The 19,639-nt window shown below is 36.0% G+C and overlaps 3 protein-coding genes across 6 annotated transcripts; 1 reads left to right on the forward strand and 2 right to left on the reverse strand.

The window, feature by feature from the left end:
* Positions 1 to 366: 366 nt before the first annotated feature.
* Positions 367 to 2,086, reverse strand: LOC127245660 (3-ketoacyl-CoA synthase 6-like). The gene has a single exon (XM_051266663.1). The coding sequence runs from the start codon at positions 2,044 to 2,046 to the stop codon at positions 532 to 534; it is 1,515 nt and encodes a 504-aa protein (XP_051122620.1). The 5' UTR covers positions 2,047 to 2,086; the 3' UTR covers positions 367 to 531.
* Positions 2,087 to 5,663: 3,577 nt separating this feature from the next.
* On the forward strand, positions 5,664 to 7,913 carry LOC127245538 (zinc finger protein CONSTANS-LIKE 16-like). 4 transcript variants are annotated; one of them, XM_051266498.1, is made up of 3 exons: positions 5,664 to 6,896; positions 7,004 to 7,173; positions 7,433 to 7,913. In XM_051266498.1, exons 1-3 carry the CDS (start codon positions 5,805 to 5,807, stop codon positions 7,464 to 7,466), a joined length of 1,296 nt encoding a protein of 431 aa, XP_051122455.1. In that variant the 5' UTR covers positions 5,664 to 5,804; the 3' UTR covers positions 7,467 to 7,913. The 4 variants fall into 4 exon arrangements, with proteins under 4 accessions (XP_051122455.1, XP_051122458.1, XP_051122457.1 ...); XM_051266501.1 differs by having other exon boundaries at positions 7,444 to 7,913; XM_051266500.1 differs by having other exon boundaries at positions 5,665 to 6,896; positions 7,007 to 7,173; positions 7,433 to 7,912.
* A 2,302-nt stretch (positions 7,914 to 10,215) lies between these two features.
* On the reverse strand, positions 10,216 to 11,375 carry LOC127245584 (LOB domain-containing protein 42-like). Its single transcript, XM_051266567.1, has 2 exons — positions 11,167 to 11,375; positions 10,216 to 11,003 (listed from the first exon to the last, which is right to left on the reverse strand). The coding sequence occupies exons 1-2, from the start codon at positions 11,348 to 11,350 to the stop codon at positions 10,405 to 10,407; spliced, it is 783 nt and encodes a 260-aa protein (XP_051122524.1). The 5' UTR covers positions 11,351 to 11,375; the 3' UTR covers positions 10,216 to 10,404.
* Positions 11,376 to 19,639: the final 8,264 nt, after the last annotated feature.

The following is a 19,639-nucleotide window of genomic DNA, read 5'->3' on the forward strand; positions in this document are numbered from 1 at the left end:
TGCCTTAAAGAGGTAACAAGGTAAGTGATGACGACCTGAGACTGGGTGCTTTGCAATTTGCATTTCCGGAGACATTTCATTCTCAACCTCTGCTCACTTTGATGCTCATGCCAGATAGACTAGCAGCTTCTCCTCCTCCTCCTCCTCCTCCTCTCCTAATATATAGCTATTATTATTATTATTATTATTATTATTCATGGACAGCATAAAAATTTCTCATACATGTATCGTCGTCGTCACGCATTGGCAATACATTAATTCACACAATTGGTACCGCAATACTAATAAATGTAATTTGCTGCAGAGAGTCCACAGCACTTTGACTTACTCATCATGTGTACATAATCACAATCACAATCACAATCATGTCACTATAAACTCTGGAACGTACTACTCCCCTCCCCTTGAGAGAATATTACATTTTATTGGACATAATTCTTTTAAGAGAAATTTTAAGATTGACAAGATAAAATTGTGGTAACAATAAATAAAAAAGTAAGAATCGATCGAGTCAAGTCAAATCAAATCAAATCAAAGCTTGACGACTTCGGGGATGTGAACGGGATAGTTGTGGATGCAGTCCGCCCAGGGCCCCTCGACGGGCGTCTTAATGGTGCGGTTGCACTTCCAGACGGCGCTGTTGCACTTGAACCCACTCCCGAACCCTATCTGCCACACCCTGTCTCCTCTCTTCATCCTCCCCTTGGACTCGATGTAGCTCAGCTCGTACCACAGCGACGACGATGACGTGTTCCCGAACCGGTGCAGCGCCATCCTCGACGCCTCCACGTGCTCCTCCGTCAGATCCAGGCTTTTCTGCAGCTCGTCGATCACCGCCCTCCCGCCGGCGTGGATGCAGAAGTGCTCGAACGCCTGCTTGAAGTCCGGGATGTATGGCTTCCACTTTGCGTTGATGATTTTCCGTCCGATCAGGGAGAAGGCGAAGAGGAGCTGCTCCGATGCCGGGAGGACGAGGGGCCCGATTGTGGTTATGTTCGATTTCAACGCCTCCCCTGCGATCGCCATTAAATCGATGTTCAGTTTGATCCCCACGTGGCCATCTGGATCCTCCTCCTGCGCTATGCATCGGTATGATTTATCGTCTCCGCCCTTGTGGGTCCGGACGATATGCGACAGCCGGTACTTGGCGCGGCGGCTGTCGGCGCGGCGATTGGAGAGCAGAATGGCGGCGCCGCCCATTCTGAAGAGGCAGTTGGGGAGGAGCATGGCTCGTTCCTTCCCCATGTAGCTGTTCGGGGTGAGGATTTCGGTGCTGATGACGACGGCATTGGAGTTGGGGTGGTGGCGGAGAAGGTCGGCGGCCAAATCGATGGATATGAGGCCGGCGCTGCATCCCATCCCGGACAGGTTGAAGCTCTTGATGTTGCTTCTCATCTTGTACTTGTTGATCACCATCGCCGTCAGGGACGGCGTCGGCGAAAACAGGCTGCAGTTGAGCACCAGAATGTCGACGTCTTTGGGCTTCAGGCCGGTCTTCTGGAACAGGGAATCCATACAGGAGAAGATGACCATCTCCGCCTCTTCCCTGGCGAGCGCCATGGTCGGCGAGGGAGGGATGTAGCGGAGAGCAGGGGGCAAGCACGTCTCCTCCCCGAGCCCCGAGCGCTCAAGGATCTTCATCTGGAAATGCACACTCTTGGGCTCCGTGAAGAGCGCCATTTTGGCGTGCTCCATGAAGCCGGCGAATGAAACCCGGAAGCTCCTGGGGGGCTTGAACAGGGCATAGTCGACGAGGTAGATTGTGCGGGGCCTGGACACGATGAAAAGGGTTAGGGCGTAAACGATGATGAAGAGGCAGCAGATGATCTGGAGTGAGGTCAAATTCATGGAATCTCTGTAGAGGCGGAGGAGTTTGTCGGGGCCGGCCTGGAAGACCTGGATTCCAAGTGCGAGCATGATGGGCACGAGGAGGAGGGAGAGGAAGTTGTTCACGAGATACTGATACCCCAATTTGACATACTTGAGCTTCACTGATTTGGAAAAATGTGGGAGGGATGAAGAAGAAGAAGAAGAAGAAGTAGGCATGGTGAAAAATTGGGGGAACTTAATTTAATTTGCAGGTGAATGCAGGAAGGAGGGAGGATTATAAAGAGTGAGGCAGTGAGTGAGAGTGGCTGTGGTGTGGCAGCTGAGATGATTAATGAACCGGGCCGGCCTCGCATTAAGACCACTTTTTAGCACCCACCTATAATTAATTCTAACTCTTGCCTTTTCAATTATAATTTTCATTGCTTTATCTTTATCACATACTTTGTACGATTTTATTATCTATTCATATTTATTACTATTCTTTTATTAATTTTCATTCTAATCTATAGGGTGATTTTTAAGATATTTTTATTTATTTAATAAAAACATATATTAGAAAAATTCATGGAAATCTATCAATATTTTATAAATTTTATCCATCAGTCTCATACGTTATAATACAATGGTAATGTTTGTTTAAATGTGTCATCTTAGTTGTAATGATCTTTAGTACGTACATAATTATGCTTTAAATGTTAATGTATTACTTTTAGATTTTTTCAAAATACATATAGAATTTAGTCAAGTGAGAGACGACTGATGATAATTTCCTAGCTAGAGTAGTAATAATTTTGAGTTAAATAATTTTTAATAAAATATAAATAAATATTTGATATGGTATTTTGAATGAAAAATATTTTAAAAAATATATTTAATGTAATAAATTAATAAAATAAATAATGCGACCTAATTTAATCGATGGAACCCAGCGCGCAAACAAACCCTAACTAATTGAAGTTTGAAGCCAGCTCGTAGAAGATGATCCGGCCTAGTGGAATATAATATCCTCACCAACTTAGGTTAGGGAAGCCATAATCCCTATCATACTATAATTTAATTTAAATTTTCAATATATAATTATAAAATGTCATAGGTACTGCCCTTTTCTTAGTTATTACTGTATTATTATTATTATTATTATCATCATCATCATTATATTTTATAAAATACAAATATACGATGTCATAGGTACTGCTCATTTCCAAGTTATATACGATGCAACCGAAAGTATTATGTGTAGATCACCTAGTACCTACCCTACCCTAGTGTAGTAATTAGTTAGTTCTTTTTTTTTAAGAGATATATCTAAATTAAAATAATACTCCAGTTGGATACAATATTTTAATTAAAAATTTGAACGTTGTGTATTATATTTATAAAGAAATTTTATAAATTTAAAAAATCAGAAAGAAACAATGGACATGAATCAGCTCTTTCCGGGGTGATAAATTGGTGTTGATTTGATCGGATTAACATATGATGTACATGTAATTAATATATATTTATAAGTATCTATATTATAATTTTGCATACATTGAAGTATGTGCAAATCAGCACCATACTGACTTTGTGACCGAATGAGCACAGATCTGATCGAAACAGACACTTAGACACGAATTATTCCGTGAAGTAATTAATTAGTACTCCCCCCCCCCCCCCAAATTAGTGACAATTGTTTTTGTAATTTACTCTTATCATCTAAATATGTCTTTTTTTGTTTGTTAATAAAAATTATTCCCATTTATCTTTTTAATAAAAAATTATTATTTTTTCTATTTTTATTTACTATACATATATATTTTATTTTATTTTTATAATACGTGGTCATTCAAATGTGCATAATTTTGAGTAAAGAGGGTTGTCAATCCCCTGTAGGTAGCAAGAATTGAATACAGCACAGGAGCACCCACAAAATCTGAGTATAGTCAGATTCAGATAGCAGAATTGTTGTGCAATATATAATTAAGGTTCACAGTTGAAGACGGAATCATCACAAGTATGTATGTATGTTACATGCATTAATGGTTGAAGGTTATCTCATCAATCAAATAGTGAAATAGTAATTTGCCGACTCCATCATCTCTCATTTTTGAACTTGTTGTTCAGTGCTGTCAAATTCATTCATATATCATAGTTACTATAATTACTCTTGGAAATACCCGATGAATTGAGCCCTAGCTAATTAATTAATTACTATACATGGAGTTGCCAAAGTATTTAATAAACTGCGTAACTAATATATATATATAATAGGCTCGCTAGCTCCATAGGTGCACCAAACTTCCTATGCGTAATATTATTATTAACCACAATAGTTTTATATATAAATATGAAATTGAGACTTACGGGGCGCGCGAAGACCGACCGACAGACAGAGAGACAGACAGGGTACCAAGTGTTGGATCTGTATCTGTATGAGCTGTATGTATGTATGTACGTATATGCACTGGGAAGCCATAATCTAATCAATAGCCATATACACGCACATACATACGCATACACATGACAGCAATATAAATATATCTGTATTGGGGGCCAGATGCCAGATGGGAATAAATATGCCATGCAACAGAACTGAGAATGAATTCTTCAAGTCAAAATTTATTCTAGTGCCATAGAGGCGAAGTAGGCGTCACTCAGCTCAGCTGCCTCTGCCTGAATTGAAAGAGATTCATTCTTCCATACGGCCAGCCTGGCCTTTTGACTGCTTTCCAAGTTATTGGGCCACAAAATTGAGCTTCCGCTTCCACATCCACAAGGCCCAATACAACTCAAGTAAACATCATACACAAAATGTTGCAAATTATTATATATATATATATATATTTTCAAATAAGCCAGCCCATCATACATTGAGCGCCACGCCATATTAATTTGATTGAAAATTATTATTTATTCTTTTTTTTTTAACAGATATATATACAATTAGTTGCTTATTAAATAGTTTTTAACTAATTTTAAACATATCATATCATATCATGCCATTGTGAGTAGTAAAAGTTCAAATCCGGAGCCAAATGAACAAAAACAACCATTTCCATCCATACATCCATCTTTGTAGCAATCAAATAATATAATTAATTAATATGCCCGACCACGCAGCTACCTCCATTCTGCAATCTAGGCTGCATAACTTGCTGTATAGATATATATGCAGCTGGAAACACAGAAATATCAGAGATGGAATTAATTAATCAAATATGGAAAATGATTCGTGCAATAATGATTTTGTTTCCGTTCGTACACTTGAGCATATATGTTTGAATCTGACAGATGGGGTCACACGGATCAGACAATAGTAGTGGACCATGTCGAGAGAGAAAGTGTTGGATATTTTGTTATGGGCATGGGAATTGGCATATGTAGGAATATGCTGCTAGCTGCAGCTGTGAAAATCCTAGGTCTGGTCAGGGTCAGGGCAGTATGATTGACAAATAAACTGGACCAAATTCCAGAGTTGTCAGCTGGAAAAATATCTATAACATATATGTATGTATGTATCAAGAAAAGGCAATGATTCAAAAAAAAGGAGTTTCCATCGGATTCCAGAAGCGAGAAATTGCGACAGGAATGGAATGGATAGTTAGCACCAGCATGTAAGAACATTGACAATCAATTATATCCCTCCCGTTCATAATCAATCAATCAATCAGACATCCAGCCAATCAGCAGCTAGGAATAAGGATCAAAATTTCTGTGCATCCAATGAAATAACAGATAGAGGGAGAGACCCCATTTCAGGTCCAAAAAGAGCATTCCCATGCCCGTGACAAGCCCCACTACTTCAAACGCGGCCAAACCAAAAAGTTCCGCAAAAGTCTAAAGTGCATGTTGTGGGTCAGGTCAGGTCACTGGTGGTCTCACCCCACAAACACATATATACATATATATATATATATCTTGCAAGACCCTTGATCAATTTGATACAAATTAATGTCTTATCTATTTCCTTGGAATTAATTTAGTTTGGTTCCATGGTTTCCTCGGACCGAAGAATCATGGCAAACGTTGTTGTTGGCGGAGTATCAAGACGAGCTTGCGATAACTGTGTAAGGAAAAGGGCCCGATGGTACTGCGCCGGAGATGATGCATTCCTGTGCCAATCTTGCGATGCATCGGTTCACTCTGCAAATTCCTTAGCCAGGAGGCACGAAAGGGTCCGCCTGACGACAACAACAACAACAACAATGGGATCCATGATGATCAGGTCCATCTCCAGTGATGATGATGATGATGATGATGAAGATGAAGATGAACAACTCCATATGTCTGGTGTTGCTGTACCGTCATGGCATCATGGGGTCACTAGGAAAGCCCGAACACCAAAGCTGAAGAAGCATACTAGTTCAAGTTCTGAGGAATTGCAATTGCCTGCCAGCAGCAGAATCCATCATTCTTCCAGCCTGCGGGTGCCGGAAGTAGTTTGCAGTAGTGAAGAATACTCCTATTATTGTGGCGATGAGCAGCAGCTTCTGCATCAGGTTCCGGTGCTGTCCAATCATACTAATCAGCTTGGGCCCGGGCCCGATGAAGAAATTGCGATTGGGCCTGGGCCTGTATTTGGGCTGCAGGAAATGAATGTGGCTGGATTTGGTGCAGTCGATTTCGAGAGTTTGTTTGGAGGCGACCCGGAAGATGAGTGGTTTGACTTTGACTTTGAGTCTGACATAAAAGGGTTGGGGGTTTCAGAGACAGAATTAGAATCAAGGAAGCTGCAGCTGTCGATTATTAATGAAGGAGCTGTAAAAGTTGGAGAGGGCAATGACATGATGAGTGATGCAGCAGCAAGTAGTGAATTCGACCTGCATGCCACATTGGTCGAGAGAGGGGCGACATTGATTAATAATAATTATAAGGGATCATGCGATGAGGATGAGGACGACGACATTAAGATGATGATGTCGAAGCAGATCTGCATCTCTCTGAGACTTGACTACAGGGGCGTGTTGTCGGCTTGGGACGGTCGGAAGTCTCCATGGATGACCGGAGAACGGCCAGCTGAAGCTGATTATGATTTGAGGCTGTCGTCCACGATTGACCAATGCAGCAGCTGGCCATTATGCTTGGTACGTACGGTCTGCATTCTTCTGTTAATTCTTATTAGTCCTCGTCCACGGATGCATGCATAATTCATTTCCAAATAATCAAGTTAATTGGGAATGCGTGGATGCAGCAGGTGCGGGGCATTTGTGGAAGTAGTGACGTGGGGTGCAGAGGACAAAGAGAAAGAGAAGCAAGAGTGATGAGGTACAGGGACAAGCGACGGACGAGGTTGTTTTCCAAGAAAATCAGGTATCAAGTCAGGAAGTTGAACGCTGAGAAGAGACCGCGGATCAAGGGCAGGTTCGTCAAAACACCATCTTTAATTAATTAATTAATTAATTAATTGTGATGATTCATCACTCCACTCCACTCCACATAGTCATACTCTCTTTCAAATTAATTTGTATGACGGATGCATGATGCAGTTGCACATCACAGCACAGTTGGGCTGAGGCCCAATTGCTTTGAATGAAAATTTATTAGTCTGAAATGGGCCCCCAATCACAGGCAGGCAATGGCTTTCGTATCATTGTCAGGTCTGTATAATTATAGCCAACAGGTTTTTTTCAGGACATGAGTATGAGTACGAGTAGAGAAGAATGAATGGCTGATCCTAGGAAGAATTATATCTGCGGGTGTGGCCAAGTAAACAATATTCACTACGAATCAGGATCCTAGCTAGGTTTAATAAATAATAACTGTCTGATGGGATTATTATTGAACAATTAACAGCATGGATTCTGTCTAGACATATACCAGTGTGAAAGTCTTGATGGGACAATATAATGTGTATATATTCCAACAAACTTGTTGGTGTATAACATAATAAAAATAATGTATATGTGAGAGTGAGGCATGCAATCGATATTGTATATATGTATGTTTAATCAAACATTAATCACTATTTTAGGTTTAGGTTTAGATTTACTCCTCCATTTCACAAGCCCACTCATTCATTTAATTTCATTAAATATTTCTATAACACTGCATAGGTACATGCATGGAATTAGGAAAGTGATTATTTACTGTACCAATAAATTTATGTTATCCCAAGGTCGTGGAAAAGATATTATTAGTCTGTTTTTATTTATTTTCTTTATTAATGTAAATGAATATCACATGTATGGACGTGGATCGGAACTTATTCGTACAAGTTATTTTATTAAAAGTGTTTGGCCCATCAACATCTTTACAATTTTATATTTTATCCACTAATATTAATTTCAACCATTGAAGTAAGGTAAGAATGAATTTTCGGGTTTGTCTGGTTTTGGTCCAAGTCAAAAAATCACGACTATTCATTTGGTATGGATATTAACAAAAATATTCTTTTATTGTGTCAAAATATTACTACCCTCCAAAATACTTTTCAATTTTAATGTTTTTTAGGTGAAATATTTCGGAGAATTCTAATATTTTTTAGGTGTCAAATTGAGGGACGAAGAGAGTATTTTTCAAATAATTAATCTATAAGGGAAAAATAAGGTAGTCAAACTAAAAAGATATGAACAATTTTTATTTTTTTTTAAATGATACAAACAAAATAATAAAAATATAATTGTTGAAAATGATTAGATGTTAAATTAAATTACTAGATGTAAATTTCAAGAAAAAACAATAAAAACAAAAGTAATATAGAGTCATGTTTTTGCTAAATTATCCTAAATATATTTTTAGGTGTGGCACCATTTTTTAAGATGGAATATGGTTTTTCATTTTAACTAGATCGTTTGATTCATATGTATAATAATATAATGAAAATGAGGAATTATAAAGTTGAAGACTTAAGTTCAACATATTGATTTTGGTGGTCTCCAAATATTGAGAAGCTTAGGTATAATATATATTGAAAAAGTTTCACTTCTATAACATGAATAAGTAACATAGATATATAATATTCAAAACATTCATTTAGTGAATATATTATAACCATAAAAAAAAAAAAAAAAAAATTGCATACAGGTATTCTTTTATTCTATACTTGTGTAGAAGTTAAATGAATGAGTCTCAATTTAATTAGAACTCAACATCTTCTTGGATTTAACATGATCACTTTAACACTACATAATTAAAACTCAATTTAATTGTATAAATGATCTCATATAATTGCGGCAACATTGATTACTAACAATACACAACACGATAAATTAGTACTTTACAAAATAAAATGCAAAATACGACAAAGTAATACTTTTAAATAAATACAAGATAAACTAGTTATAAAATGCGAAACACGACAAATTAGTACTTTTACAAAACAAAGAACGACCAATTAATACTTTACAAGATAAAATGGAAACTAATTTTTTTTTTTATAAACAACTATCTTTTATACTTCCATTAATGTGTGCAGACATTATGAAAAATATAATTGTTTGTCGTGTTATCCGAAAAAATTGGAGATCTATATCAAAAATAAAAACTATTATTAGGTGACACGTGTAAAATAGATTTCTAACGAAGAAAACGAAGGAACATATAGTGCGATGTATTTGAACAAGTATTGTTTAAAAATCCCGGCATACCTACATAAATATAAATTTCAAAATAATATGTAGATTTTTGTTTTTTTTTTTTCTTTTAATGGATTTAATTTTTTATATCTAAAGGCAATGATTAATTAGTTACTATTGTTATGTTCCTTGCCAAAAACAATATATCAACAATGTAATAAGAACAGTTATATTACAAAATTTTTGAAATTCAATTGTGAAATTCTAAATGTAACAATATTATAAATTGAAATTCAAAAACACTATTCAAATAACAACTCAGAAATAATAATATTTACAAAATCTAAACGGCTGACTGTTTTTTAAAAAAGATATAGCTGAATTCATAATATAATTAATTTACGTTGTCTCTTGTTCAATTATGCCTTTACCAATATCAATTAAAGCTGGTTTTCGATTATATCCCCTAATATGACAGAAGTAAATGATATGAAGGCGCCCAGGTGGGTATGGATTAGGCCAAAATATACACATTACTGGAAATTTAATTTCAAGAACAGTACAATAAAACAAATTCGTGCATCCAACTGAGAAAAACCTTTCGAATGAATGAAACAAAAAAAAAAAAAAAAAAACCCTTGGAACGAATGAAGAAAATAATTCTGTGAATTAATGGATGCTGTTTCACAGCCAATTCTTGCCCCCATTCAAGATTGATTCGACAAAAAGTTTCACGTTTATTCTCGTCATAGAAATAGATTAATGTTTTTAATTTGATGATTGTAATGTATGAATCGATTGTTTAATTTTATGCGGTTGGTTATATAGTTTTTTCTTCATCATCTTCTTCAAGCACCAAAAATTAATTAACAGGAGATATATAGGAAGTAAGAAATATATTATTACAGCAACCAAGACATACAATACATATAGATGTTCACGGCAAAATTGAACATCATGCAAGAAAATTAAAGCATATTAGATATATATATGGATATATATTAAAAGCACATAAACAGAGAAACTAGGTATTCAAATTGATCCATGGCTGCAAACCCAAAACTAGGGTTTTCTTCCCTCAGTGGCGGTTCCGTGGAACGCCCGCTGACGGATTGAGACCCAAGGTCAGATCCAGCCACGCCCCGCTTGGATCGGGGTTGGATGACGGAGCTAGAGACAGCTCCAGCATCTCGGCGGGGAATGAACCCCAACTATCATCCCTCCACGCAATCAGCTGGCTGCCTGCGCCCCCGCCTCCGGCTACGCTGCTACTACTCTGGCCGGCGTCGCCGCCGCTCGGACACCCAAGCGTGAGCCACTCATCCGGCAGATCCGTCAGGTCATCTCCCCAGCCCGCCGGTTGGATCTCCCGGCGGTTGCGTTGATTCACCCGGGGCCTGCTGATGCTGCTGGTGGTGGAGGGTGGCACCGAGTACCTGGAGATCCGGCGGATGTCGCAGCCGCGGAAAGGGACGTAGCAGGCCAGCTGCTGCAGGGCAGCTGGTAGTTGGGGCTGGGGGGGGGTCAAGAGGGGCGCCCCCCGCAGCACCGCGTCCACCGCCCCCTCTATCCATCTCCAGTTGCCCGACCAGGTCAGGCCGGTGGCCCCGAAAACGGGGTTGATGACCCGTCCGCAGGCATCGTACAGGAGGGACTTGAAAATTTCTGCGGACAAATCTGACACACAATGATTATTAGATCAGTTTATCTGTACAAATCCCTAAAAACTCACTCACTCGCGTGGTTCAATTCAATCCAATTCAATAAATCAGTTTTAATTATTGTGGGAATTATATATATATATTCAATTAGTTAAGGTAGCATCATCCTCCATGCATACCCGGGCGGAGAGGCGGGGTTCCGGCCTTGATGAGGTTGATGAGACCGGCGCGGCCATAGAATTTGGCGAGAAAGAGGGTGGCGTTGGCCTGTGCCTCTGGACCTCGTATCCACACAAGGCTGGGCCTCAGGACACAGCCTTCCACACACCCCTTTCGGAGGACCCTGCACCCATTGCAACTCATCGTCGCCAGACGACCTAGCTAGGGAAGAAGGATGTTGTTAATTATGAAAGGAAATGTAGGAACGAAGGGCCCTATTTATTAGCAAAATTAGGGATGGCCTGGGGTGGGTGGGTGGGGGAGTGGCGTGAGGAGAGGATTACCACGCTGACGTAGGTGTGACGTCATACGTGGTAACTAGCTAGGGCAACTCGAACCGGTTTTTTTTTTTTTTTTTTATTTTTTATTTTTTAACGCAAGTCCACCCCAAAATCGGCTGTAAGGAATCTAGCAATTAATGGTTTTTGACGCAAAATAAGTAGTAACTCCTTATGGATTAGAAATTTGCACCAAACTAGCCATCTAATTCTTTAATTAGAAATTGGTGGTTAGGTTTAGGTAGATTCAATTGCTGTAAGGGCCGGACCGATATGACAAACGCATTGCATTTCAATTTCATGGCTGCTACAGGTTCTAGGGTTTTTATTTATTACTATTACAGAAGTGTTGATGAGTACATGCATCAGTTGAGTTGGGAGTTGGGCTGGCCGGGGTGTCATTTTAGCTAGCTCTAATCAGATTATAAATATAAGAGGAGGTAGGTTCTAATCAGCTAGCTATAATTAATCACTTGATGATCAGTAAGAGAAGATATATATATATATATATATATCAGGTTAATTCTATCAGACGAGAGTGAATGTAAAAATAAGAAAGTATTGGAAGTAATTAATTAATTAATTAATTCTATATATAGTGAGTGAGCGGTGGGAGCCTAGGTAGCTAGAATTCTCTATACACTAGTCTTAGTCTCTCGCTCCCGGTCGGGCAGGTTTGTATGTAAGAATCCAACCTGTACTAGTGCATTGTTCGATGCTTGTGATGTCATCTCTGAAACAATAAAGCAAGCAAGCAAGCAAATTCAGAGAAGAGAAACTAAATTTGGAGACACCGAGTGAGTGAGTGAGCGAGCGAGCGAGTCCACAATCTTTTTGTAAAATCTACTGCCTACTGATACTGATGAATCATTACTATTGTATTTGTACTGTAGATCAGGAAATTAATGCATCTATATATTATAATTATTGTTAAACTGCAGTTAGAAAGTGGCACCTAAGCCCGCCCGGAAGCTAGGGACCCTTTCTCCTCCAACACACACCCTTAATTAGCTTCTTTTACGAAAAAAACAAATAAATAATAAATTTATTTTATTTTATTTTAAAAGAAAATGGCTTCCTTTATCATCATTATTATTATTATTGCAGAAAAACTACAACTGCTGGTTTAGGTTTTTACGCCCACTGAATTTGAGACCCTAGCTAGCTTGTTTCGAACTGCATGTAATAATTTTATTATTTGGATTTGTTCCATGTGGCACTGCTTTACTACTCATCATACGTACTATAATTAGTAAATACCTGACTATGCTGCCCTAAAAATGGTAATTACAAATCTACCTACCTACCCAACCCACCTAGTTTAATTTATATACTATGAGAAATATATATGTATATATGTTTGTGCTACAGAAAGAAGTTTGATAGTATATATGTTAGACAGCCATAGTCGGCAAATTGAGGTTGAGGTCCCATATATATTAATGAATTTTGTTTTGTTTTATTTTTAAATTAAGGGCTTAGAAGGAAATATATATATATATATATATATATGCAGAAAACTAGGGTCCGATTTTTCTTGAAAAAAGTAAAGAGAAAAATTTTGTCCTAAAGTTGTGAGTGACTACGAGATGTCTTATGTGCGACTTTATAATTGATGCTTTCTTGCCGATGTCTATTAATAGCAGTTGGAGTCAGGAATTATTCCTTTTCCTTTTCCTTTCTAGTTCATTCACACTCACACCTGACCTCTCTCTGCAATTTATTTTAATATACTACACATTTTGGATTTTATGTATGTATTCTATGTATGTGCATATTATAATATTACAATAATAATGTATTCTCTACATATATATCATGTAATATTGTATACAATATATTATTTTTAATATAATATTTTGTAGCAAAATGAGAGTGTGCTTGTTTGTTTCGTGTGGATGTGTATTTTGCGTGTTTTCTATAAAAAAAAAATTTTAAATAACATAATTGTTGAAATTTATTTTTTTCTACCATTCAACTATATATGTACAAAATTTGTTTTCCTGGTCTAATTTGCAAAATATTAGATTTAGTTAGAAATTTATTCAAAACACACTCAAATAATAACAATTGAATTTCTACCTCATAAAAATATATACGTACTCAAATTTTTTAATACAAGTTTTAATATGAATGTTTTTCTCTATTTTTAATAAAAAAAATACAAAAATAATACTCCATTCAGGTCAGATAACATGAAATTTTAGATAGTATAAATTAGTAACTTATTAATAATAAGTTATAATACTATTTTATTATTTTTTTAGATGAGTGGAGTTGTTAGAAATTTAAATATTTTTAGCACTATATCACAATAAAATATATACAATATTAATATTATTTTGTAAATAATAAAATTTTATATAATACAAATAAATACTCTTTCCGTCCCAAATTAGGTGTCTTGGTTACGGTAGATACGAGAATTTAGGATAAGTATAATTAGTAGATAATTAAGAATGTATTAGTAAAAATAATTAACATATAATATAAATTATTATAGATTAAGATTAAAATAACTAATTAGTTTAATTAAAATTAAATAAATAAATTAGAAAACTTAAAATGAGATTAAGATGGATAATCATTTTAAAAAAAAAGGAAAGTCACATGAGATGTGGGACAGAAACGACAACTTGGATATGGTAAGTGGGACAGAGAGAGTAATATATTTATTTTTTTATAATAAACTTAAAAGTAATTTTATAAAAAATAAAGAGTTTTAAATATAAATAAAAATATTTGTTTATTGAAGAGAAATATAAATAAAAAGGTTTTAAATTGGTACTATTTGTAGATATTAGAAATTTGATTATAATATATTTTTTTACTAAAAAATAAATAAAAGTACCCCTATGTTTTACTATAGAGAAAAAACAAATAAATTTAGATATGATAATAGCTAAAAAAATTTGACATAGAAATTTAAAAAATAATATTTTAATATTATTTGTGCTCTTATTGTAGGATAAAATTTAAATTTTATATAGTTAGTAATAAAAATTTTGAATTGTATAAGAATAATGTGAGATTTATAAGTGACATTTGTATAAAATTGATGAAAAAAAATAATTGATATAGATTTGGTAATAATTGTACTTTTTATTAAGCACCACTAAAATGGTAAAATATGTATACTTTTACAAGATAGAGAGTATATGTTTAGAGAAATATACAAAATAAATTTGGCATATTCTTTTAAATTTATTTATTTTTTATTTTTAAGAGAGATGACAATAAATTGAACACCCAAGCATAATTTATTTTTATAACCAATCTGAGTCTTGTTGGTTTCCGGAAGTAACATACAAATTGTTGGAAAATTCAAACAAACGAATGACAATACTTTGTACGGATGAGGCCCAATCTCTTTATAGTACGAAAGATCATATCATATGGGAGTATGGGCTACTGTAAGTACATAATTTAATGGGCTTTTTAGCCAGCCAGACTTTATGGTTGATGGGCTGTGCCGCTTTGTAAATTTTTATTCACATCAGAGACGAAAAATTTAAAAAAAATAAAAATGATACAATTAAATTAATATTGTGTACTTTAGTTTTAAATTAAATGCCGCCGGTCTAATGGACAAGTTGATTGAGTAATGTTAATTAGTATGTTCGCTCTCATGCATACTATTTTATTTAATTATATATGCTAAATATACACTTGTTATATTTTATTTGTATTATCGATTAAATATACAATCCTCAATATTATTATATCTAAACTTTTATGAAGAATCATATATATGACTAGAAGATTACTAAATTAATTGTTGATTATTAGAACAGTTGATTCAGTCAGTTACACATTCAGAAGGATGGATCAAAACTGGCTTTCCATTTTTTCTTTTTCTCTGTATTTATTGTTTCGCATAATAATACAAAATTCGATCTTGTTAGTTCGATTGTGGTCAGAAGTTTGGATTTGACGAAAGAGCAGAATGGGTGCATGAACAGAATAATTAAGATATGTATGTATAATACACAATAAATAAATTAGTAAATGATGGATATATATATAGAGCGGTTTTAGGAGATGGAGATGGAGATGGAGGGTAGCAGAGCAGCAGGGGTAATGAGTGGACTTTGCAGAGAGAGAGAGAGAGAGAGAGAGAGAGAGAGAGGGGATTGGAAGGCGACAGAAGGAGAGTCAATTTGATTCCATTCCAAAACACTATCAAACAAATCCACCATTAGCTTTGGTCCCCGGAACGGACCAACTAATTAAACTCCGATCAGAGACACTACAGACAGACACATATATGTGTGCGCGTTTTCAACTTTGATCCGCCGCACAATACGTGACTTTTTGTAACCTCGATATCCAGACAGATCTCTCTCTCAAACTCACTCAGAAGTGATGGAAAAGTTGGCAGTAGCAAATACGTATATTACAAAAACAACACCAACTGAGTCTACCTAATATTGTCCTTATACCTAATACTGTAATAATCATAATAATAATAATAATAATAATAATAATAATAATAATGGTGTTACAGCATGATTAGCCTTATCAAATTTAATTTGCAATGTATTAAGTTTGATCAAAATATACTTAAAAATAACTTTGACATATTCTCACGTCATAAAATACATATATTTTTCGATAGTACTTTCACACACCAAGATATGTTACGTTGTGATTTGAGTAAAATAAACATATTATACTAGTATTTTATATCGACCATCAAGTATGTGTAATTTAACAACATTTAATTAATTATATAAGGCAGTGAGATTAGCTGACATAATCTTACTGTGACCTAGCTAGTCAGTCAGCTAAGAAATTAGTTATTGAATGTGTTGGCATGTCAGTTGGGTTAATTTCTTTATATATACACGGATGTGGATGTACGGTGTGTGTAGACGACCCTGACCCTGACCCTGACCCTGACCCTGTAAATAAATACTACTTATTAAGGAGTTGAGCAGTAGTGCACTCCACACAATTTCCCTTTTCATTCACTACTTGCTTAATTTACAACCAAGTCAACACATAATGTACTTCTCTCTCATATATATATGCTATTATTTGTAGTATGTAGATTAGATGTTGGCTTGTGTGTTTTTTTTTTACAAATTTTACGATCTAAATTTTATATTTAAAAAATAAATAAATTTTCTTATCATAAAGTATTTCATCAAATTTTACTTGAATACAAAATTTAAATCAAATCAAACCCAACGTCCGGTTCCGGTTCGGCTTCCCTCACCCTCACACTGGTGTACTGCTGCAACTTCACCTTAATTAATTAACAATCATCTCAAACTAGCTATCTAGCTAGCTTCTGAATTCCATTGCTAATTAAACAATTTTAAGCGAATGAATTGCTTAAAAAAAAACAAGAAAAATTAAAGCATATACTAATAATAATAGACGGAATATAGTGTAGTTAACTACTACTAATTAGTTTTGGAAAGTTTTCACCACAATCATTACATTCAATTTCCCACCACGTACTGAGAGAGAGTCTTCAAGAAATCTGTGGGTCAAAATTAAGACGAGACGCAGATATATTTCATCAAATGCACTCCTTTGAATTCAGTAGTCGATCTACTTTAAGAATATATATACATATTTCTGAAAGATTTTAATTCAAAATACATTAATAGTAAGATTTAGCAAATCTAAGGATGGATGGATGGATTATTAAAGGGACAAGGAGCAGACATCAATAGCCAGAAATGCATAAATTCGTTCTCCAGTCCCCACCACGGCAATCAAATCTCTTTCCATTTTCATACAAGGATAGAGACAATGCGAGAGAATCGTAAAAAAAAAAAAAAACAAAAAAACAATAAAAAGGGTCAAAGTTGAAGCGATGAAATCAGGCAACAGTCAATCCTGGTATGGTACGTACGTACAAATATTATTGTAAGAACATACATACACATGTTTAAAGACTTTGATTGACTCAGCTGAGCTGCAAACACACACACACACACAGATAATATATTACTATTATTGTATTATATTAATTCACTTGAAGAGACATAACGAAATGACAAGTGCACCTAATCTAACATACCTCTTCTGGAAAATAAGGCGAACATCTATAACTAGAACCCCAAAAGTGAAAATTCAGCTCCTAGCTAGTTCGCAAATACAGGAATTTCTTTACGTAGGAGTAAATAATAATGCAAGGACGTTTGAACTGCGCCAGAGTTACGTTGTTCGTTCATACAGACGACAGATATATATTTATTTCCATTGTATGTTAACTTTCTTCTCCTGACAATTCATAAGATTTGCAATCTTCTTCCATGAGCTGACTGATCAAAAGCTAGCCTAGCTAGCTAGAGGTGAAAAAGATTGGGGTTTTTGAAAACACATGTGCTGTACCATCAATCTGCCATCACTAGTAGTAGTACACCATGGTATATCAACATATATATATATATATATCGATCTTCTTCTATAATTCCAATTACTACTGCAGCATTAATTACCGACATAGTCTGAGCAAGAGATAAAAAAAGACGGTCAGAAAATGTATGAGCATACATTTATTAAATTTAAATGTAAAGACACTGGTAAAAGAAAAAGGATTAATATTAATATTAATTGGTCGATGAGATTTATTTACAGTACCGGCTATTTCCTTCCGGTTCTTGATCTCTCTCGACTGATCACCGAGTTCTAACGGCAGAATCTTGAAAGCACCAAAATACCCACGGTTTACCCCTTGGATATAACCACCAGGTGAATCGAGGTACCATAAATTCGAGAGAAAACGTGGGTATTTTGGATGAAATTGCAGCAATATATATATAATTTTAATAAAGGAAATGAAGAAGAAGTAGAGATGGATTGAAATTAATTAATTAATTAATCAATTAACTAACACTCCTAGCTAATTGTGGAGAGGATCTGGGCAGCTGGGTATTCTCCTTTTGCTATCATGGAAAGTATCGTTTGTGGTAGCAGCAGTACCGTTGCCTGAATCCGAAAGCCTGCTCATGCTCATGCTCTTGAAATACTCTTTGAATATTTCTGTTTGGTTCTTCCTTGGAGGAGGAGGAGGAGGAGGAGGAGGAGGAGCTGCTTCCACTTCCAGAGGCACTTGCAGTCGGTCTGATGCCTCTACAACATGAGTAATTTTCGGAAATTCCCTTATTGCCCCTACCGTAATATTGGTTGGGCCCGACACCCAAATATGCAGAAACGTGACGACGAGAAGCAGCGCCATAGACGAGGAGTAGACTGCTCTTCTTGCGCCGGAAAATGACATCGCCGGTGCTCCCACATAAATTAAAGGGTGGGTTGTCAAGGAAACAACTGTTTCTGCGCTATGCAGTAATAAATTATAGATATAACTGCTAGATTGATTGGAGAGGAGATATATATCTGAGAATATATATATATGTTATATGATTGGTTTCTTTGAGGGTTGAAGTTGAAAATTTGAAGCACAGGAAAGAAATGAGGGGCAGTGATATCTGTCTGACTGTCACACGAACATAAGGAGAGAGACGGCACAAGAAACAGCTCAAGTAATTTGACTACAAATTGACGGCTTTGTGCTTTACATACATACCTAGCTACTTTACAAGGAGGAGGGAGGGATAGGGGGTGGGGTGGGTGGGTGGGTGGGTGTGAATATATACATACATACATACATGCAGGAGAGGGACCTCACCGCTCCGTGATTGGAAGGTATAAATCAAAACTAAACTAGCAGTGTTTGTCGTGGGACGATGACGGTAATCGCAGCTGCAGAAAAGGGCTAGCTAGCTCTCTAAATCTACACTGTTCATTGTTGTGGGGTCGAGATCATCAATGGTGTAGATTCAATCCGGTGTTGGGCTCCCCGGACTTCCTGAGACTGTTTTTCTGACCTGGTGATTTAAATATATAGGTACAAGTAGAACACGGATGCAAAAAATGTTTTCCTCTCATCTCAGGTAGCAATAATTATCTCCTTTTAATTTTCACTCCCATCACTTTTTTTATGTTTTTTTAAAGGGGTGTAAAATTGTGACATCTACTCATTTTTTTAAGACAATTTCACCAACTAGAGATTTTGCGCAATCATTTTTAATTAATTCAAACAATAACCTTGAATAACTTATAAAATTAATCAATCATTTAAATATGACAGCCTGCAACCAGGACGGCATTGCCACGTAGCCCCGTCGACCAATTA

Source organism: Andrographis paniculata, unplaced genomic scaffold (genome assembly GCF_009805555.1).
Source record: "Andrographis paniculata isolate CXL003 unplaced genomic scaffold, ASM980555v1 Contig22END, whole genome shotgun sequence".
Lineage (NCBI taxonomy): Eukaryota > Viridiplantae > Streptophyta > Magnoliopsida > Lamiales > Acanthaceae > Andrographis > Andrographis paniculata.